Consider the following 6,734-nt stretch of genomic DNA (forward strand, 5'->3'; position numbering starts at 1 on the left):
ACCTTTTCTGCAATCGTTAACATCTTCCTTTGGCGCTTTGGGCACGGCCCCTGAAGCAGTAGCAGATCGTTTTGGAGCCATAATGAAGGGCTTGACTATGCACAAAGATAAACACAAAAGAGCACAACTCTTTACACAGCGAAACACATTGATGCTGAATAAGCGAGACGAGACTTCCTGGTTAACACTGCATTCAGCACGCAGGAACTTAACTGCGTGCTCTGATTGGTTAGCTTCTCAGTCAGGAGAACTTAACTGCGTGCTCTGATTGGTTAGCTTCTCAGTGATCCGCCAATAGCGTCCCTTGTATGAAATCAACTTGGCAAACCAACTGAGGAAGCATGTACAGGAAGTAAAAAAACACATTGTCCGCAGAACCCGCGAAGCAGCGAAAAATCCACGTTATATATTTAGTTATGCTTTCATATAAAATCCACGATAGAGTGAAGCCGCTTGAAAGTCGAAGCGCGATATAGCGAGGGATTACTGTATATATATATATATATATATAAATATATATACACCCCAATCTACATACTGTCAAATAAACGAAACATACGCCATGGTGCAACACGAGAGGCTCGATTCCCGAGACGGGGTGCAGTAAGTGTGCACGCCTGATGAGCCCAGAATTAGGGCGAAACACGTGCCGCATATTGTTTGCATTATTTGACAGTAAAACTATTTCAGTATATTCAATATATATAAATCAGCTCTTCCCGATTCATTTTACCCTCTCACCCCCTTGGTTTGAGAAGAAGTATAAAAAAATATGAGGTTAATGCAGAAAAAAAGATCATCAATTGAAGCTTTATGAATAATGGATACTTTATTCGCCATCAATAATTATTTTGGTAAAGCCATACTCAGTGTGATCCTCCTTCCATGTTCTAATTTTTTCGCGACTAACCATGATTACATGAACGGTAAAAAAGTAAGAGCGAAGCGAGGGTGACATATCCAGTCAGGCAGGCAACAGCTCAATAGCTTGAATTTGGATATAAGTAGGTTCTATTTAGTTGACAGAAATATCTTTGGTAAGAATGTAAGCTGAATTTACTCTTTAAATTTCTGTGGTGAAGAAAAATTTATACAATGCTGACTAAATTTACCTTTCATTCCTACCAAACATTTCTGTCGACTAAATAACAATTACTTATATTTAAAATTTAAATAGAACTTGAACAGATACGATACTTCATAATACCCACGGAGCACTACAGTAAGTGCACTTCAGAGCAAGAGTTATCCATTTTTTTTCATTTTTCTTCCTCGATGGATTTTGGCCCCCTCAGCAACAGCTGCTCGCACCCCAAAGGAGATTTGTGTATATATATATATACTAGCAGAATACCCGCGCTTCGCAGTGGAGAAGTAGTGTGTTAAAGAAATTATGAAAAAGAAAAGGAAAAATTTTAAAAATAACGTAACATGATAGATAATGTAATTGTTTTGTCATTGATATAAGTGTTGCTGTCATATATAAATATATATACACACACACATATAAACATATCTACATATACACATATTTATAGATATATACATATACACATCTACCTATATATGAATATATATACAGACACATATACATATATACATACATACAGATAAATATACTGTATATACATACACACACACATACATTATATATATGTATGTATATATATATATATATATATATATTGTGGTGGATTGCCGGCATGTTACTCCGGCCCTCACCCCCAGGCCGCCAGGAGGAGCCCTCCCGACAGCTTGATCATGCCCCAAGTTCCAGCAGGGCATCATGGACTTTGTAGTGTTTTTACACAGCCCTGCTGGATACCTTGGGGGCCACCAGGCGTCGCTGTAGGGGGGCTCATAGGCTCGCATGTGCCCTATAACCCGGGAGTACGTCATAGTCATGTGACGGGAAGAAACAACGTGCTCCCGGGGTGAAGAAAGGACTGTTTGCCCTGACCCGGAAGGAATAAGGAATTGTGGACTGATTGGACAGGAACACCTCCGGGTCAGGGCGTATAAAAGGATTGTGGGAAGGCCCAGACAATGAGCTGAGCTGGGAGGTAGGAGGGCGAAGTGTCTGGGCGAGGAGGAAAGAGAATAGTGTTGCTGTGTTGTAGTTATTTGTGGTTTATGAGTGTGGAATGGAGGGTGCTTTGTGCACTGTATAATAATAAAAAGAATAGTTATTATACTTTCACCTGGTGTTCGGAGTGGTACCTGAGGGTGTTAGAGTTGGACCACGCCTCTATCTGCTACAATATATACATACATATATATATATATATATATATATATATATATATATATATATATATATATATACAGTGGTGTGAAAACTATTTGCCCCTTCTTGATTTCTTATTCTTTTGCATGTTTGTCACACAAAATGTTTCTGATCATCAAGCACATTTAACCATTAGTCAAATATAACACAAGTAAACACAAAATGCAGTTTTTAAATGATGGTTTTATTATTTAGGAGAAAAAATCCAAACCTACATGGCCTTGTGTGTAAAAGTAATTGCCCCTTTGGTTAAAAATCACCTAACTGTGGTGTATCACACCTGAGTTCAATTTCCGTAGCCACCCCCAGGCCTGATTACTGCCACACCTGTTTCAATCAAGAAATCACTTCAATAGGAGCTGCCTGACACAGAGAAGTAGACCAAAAGCACCTCAAAAGCTAGACATCATGCCAAGATCCAAAGAAATTCAGGAACAAATGAGAACAGAAGTCATTGAGATCTATCAGTCTGGTAAAGGTTATAAAGCCATTTCTAAAGCTTTGGGACTCCAGCGAACCACAGTGAGAGCCATTATCCACAAATGGCAAAAACATGGAACAGTGGTGAACCTTCCCAGGAGTGGCCGGCCGACCAATATTACCCCAAGAGCGCAGAGACGACTCATCCGAGAGGTCACAAAAGACCCCAGGACAACGTCTAAAGAACTGCAGGCCTCACTTGCCTCAATTAAGGTCAGTGTTCACGACTCCACCATAAGAAAGAGACTGGGCAAAAACGGCCTGCATGGCAGATTTCCAAGACGCAAACCACTGGTAAGCAAAAGAACATTAGGGCTTGTCTCAATTTTGCTAAGAAACATCTCAATGATTGCCAAGACTTTTGGGAAAATACCTTGTGGACTGATGAGACAAAAGTTGAACTTTTGGAAGGCAAATGTCCCGTTACATCTGGCGTAAAAGGAACACAGCATTTCAGAAAAAGAACATCATACCAACAGTAAAATATGGTGGTGGTAGTGTGATGGTCTGGGGTTGTTTTGTTGCTTCAGGACCTAGAAGGCTTGCTGTGATAGATGGAACCATGAATTCTACTGTCTACCAAAAAATCCTGAAGGAGAATGTCCGCCATCTGTTCGTCAACTCAAGCTGAAGCGATCTTGGGTGCTGCAACAGGACAATGACCCAAAACACACCAGCAAATCCACCTCTGAATGGCTGAAGAAAAACAAAATGAAGACTTTGGAATGGCCTAGTCAAAGTCCTGACCTGAATCCAATTGAGATGCTATGGCATGACCTTAAAAAGGCGGTTCATGCTAGAAAACCCTCAAATAAAGCTGAATTACAACAATTCTGCAAAGATGAGTGGGCCAAAATTCCTCCAGAGTGCTGTAAAAGACTCATTGCAAGTTATCGCAAACGCTTGGTTGCAGTTATTGCTGCTAAGGGTGGCCCAACCAGTTATTAGGTTCAGGGGGCAATTACTTTTTCACACAGGGCCATGTAGGTTTGGATTTTTTCTCCCTAAATAATAAAAACCATCATTTAAAAACTGCATTTTGTGTTTACTTGTGTTATATTTGACTAATGGTTAAATGTGTTTGATGATCAGAAACATTTTGTGTGACAAACATGCAAAAGAATAAGAAATCAGGAAGGGGGCAAATAGTTTTTCACACCACTGTATATATATATATATATTAGGGCTGGGCAAAAAATCGATTTCATCAATTTATCGATTTTGTAGTTTAAAGTGATTTTTATTTTGCAAACTCGAGTTTTTTGCCACAATAGTTTTTTCGGACTTTTCCACGCTTGTCCTTGTTGGTTACCGTAGGCGATATGAGCCAGCCCCCCCCCTAACACAGTCAAAACAACATGGCAGCGTAGCAGAGAACTACTTCCAAAGAAAGGCACAGGTAATTCCGTAATTTGGAACTGGTTTGGTTTTGATGCAGCAGACAAAACACAGAAGAAGCCTTGCTGCAAAATATGTTTCAAGGCTGTTGCTACTGGAAGCAGCAGTACAACAAATCTTTTCCAGCACCTGAGGAATAAACATCCCGAAGAATGGGAGAAGTGCAGCCGACTCCGTAGCGAAAACGGCTCCTCTAGCACACCTGCTAAAAAGCAAACTACACTTCCAGAGAGCTTTACAAACTGTGTACCTTATGATAAGAACGGAGCGATGGAAAGCGATTACAGAGGCGATCACGTTTTATATTGCCACAGACATGCTGCCAAGTTATTCTGTCGAAAAGCGAGGCTTTAATCACATGCTGAAAGTATTAGATGCGAGGTACGTTGTCCCCAGTTGCAAGTATTTCGCCGATGTAGCGCTACCTCACCTGTACAATAAAACTCAGGAAAAGATCCGCAGTGCGCTGGAGGAGATGCAGTTTTACTCCGCCACAACGGACCTGTGGTCCAGCCGGACGATGCAGCCATATCTGAGTCTGACGGTTCACTACATCAACACTAGTTGGACTCTGCGCAGCATCTGCCTTCAGACAGCGTATTTCCCCGACAACCACACTGGTGACATAATTGCCCATGGCTTAAAAGACGCTCTCAGCTCCTGGGGACTTTCGGAGGAACGACTCGTCTGCATGACAACTGATAGTGGCACCAACATCATAAAAGCCCTTAAGGACAACAACTGGCCCAGCTTGCAGTGTTTTGGCCACAGACTCCACAACGCTATTGGTAAGAGTTGGTGTAAGAATAAATAGGTGCACATACTTGCACATTGTAAAGTACTGTTTGCTTATAATTTAATAACCAGAACATGGTATATATTTCAACTGGTTTACACACATAGACTGGGTTACATAAATAAACCTGACTTTTCCTTAATCTGCATTCATTATACATTATGTATTAAACTGTGTTACAGCTATTAAAATTGTGATAAAAGTACAAAACAATTTTGAAAACTCACATAATCAAATATATAGTTTAAGCTTGGAGTGACAAAAAATATACTAAATATCTTTTCACATTTATTACAGAGAATGGTGTGAAGGATCCAAGGATCGATCGGGCCATAGGGGTCTGCAAAAAAGCTGTATCAGCCTTCTCCTACAGCTGGAAAAAAAGGCGAGACATGACAGAGGTGCAGGCTGAGCTTGGACTTCCCCAGCATCTTTTGATCTCAGAATCCCCAACCCGTTGGGGGTCTCGTCAAAAGATGATTGAGCGCTTTCTTGAGCAAGAGAAGGCAATAACTCGTGTCCTGGGTGCGGACAAGAAAACGCGTCATCTTGTTCCCACGTGGCAAGATTTGGAAGTATTAGAAGCCACCAACAAAGCAGTAAAACCTCTCCAGGACTTCACTGATGCACTGTCAGGGGAATCATATGTCAGTGTGTCATGCATCAAACCAGTGCTGCATTTGTTTAAAACAAGTCTCCTCCTGCCAGAGGAGGAAGATTTGGAGCTAACAAAAACAATCAAAGCTAACATCATGCGTTACCTCGAAAGTAAATACTGTGATTTGGAGAAAAAGGAATTTTTGGACATGGCCACACTTTTAGACCCGAGGTTTCGTACAACCTACATTGATGCAAGCAAACTGGAAGTTGTCAAAAAAAGAGCAGTGTCTGAGATCTCTGCTCTCTGCAACTCTACCACAGAGGAAGCTGGTCCCTCAGCTGTTCAAGAGAAAACCCCACCAAAAAAGAAAATGACTCTGGGTGCCTTCTTTAAAAACAGTGCACCATCCACCACGCCACACCCACAAGAGACTGAGCTTGCAACGTATTTCCTTATTCCAGACATAGAGCCAGACACAGATCCTCTTGAATGGTGGAAGCTGCATCAGCCCAACTTTCCAAGGCTAAGCTTACTGGCTAAAAAATATCTTTCTATTCCAGCCCCCTCAGAGAGGGTATTTAGTGTGGGTGGGGGAATAGTTACCTGCAACCGGGCCTGCCTTAAGCAAGAGGTTGTGGACAGGCTCATCTTTCTTGCAAAAAATGTTTAGAATGAGCATGCACAATGTTTCAGAGATCTAACAAGCACGTGTTTTGTTGTTATATATAAAAGTTTACATTTGTTCATTCTTTGAGCAGGCTATATGTCTGCCACAGGCATGTTTCATTTTTTATATTCACACTATACTGAGAAGAGTTTATTTTTTTTAATTGTAATGTTATATGTTACAACATTTGTAATTATCTCATTTCTTGAACAGAAAATTTAAGCTACTGTGAAGCTGTTGTACATTTGCATAAACCTGGGTTAAAGCTTGAAATTGTTGAATGACAGAGCCTCATTTACTTTTTGTTTTGGGATTCTACGCATTTTAACTCTTGAGGACAATCATAGCAATAAAGTTGCACTTTTGACACTATATCTGATGTCTGCAGCCATTTCTTAAGGGCATTGGAAAAAAAAAAATCGAAAATCGAATCGAAACTCGAATTTTTCTTTAAAAATCGAAGATTTTTTTTTTAGGCAAAATCGCCCAGCCCTATTAATATATA

General features: G+C 40.5%; 1 protein-coding gene across 1 annotated transcript; it reads left to right on the plus strand.

Moving 5' to 3' along the window:
• Positions 1-4,418: 4,418 nt before the first annotated feature.
• Positions 4,419-6,232, plus strand: LOC120534922 (E3 SUMO-protein ligase ZBED1-like). Its single transcript, XM_039762426.1, has 2 exons — positions 4,419-4,953; positions 5,259-6,232. Exons 1-2 carry the CDS (start codon positions 4,419-4,421, stop codon positions 6,230-6,232), a joined length of 1,509 nt encoding a protein of 502 aa, XP_039618360.1.
• The last annotated feature ends 502 nt before the right edge of the window (positions 6,233-6,734 follow it).

This window comes from Polypterus senegalus, chromosome 9 (genome assembly GCF_016835505.1).
Source record: "Polypterus senegalus isolate Bchr_013 chromosome 9, ASM1683550v1, whole genome shotgun sequence".
NCBI classification, from domain to species: domain Eukaryota; kingdom Metazoa; phylum Chordata; class Cladistia; order Polypteriformes; family Polypteridae; genus Polypterus; species Polypterus senegalus.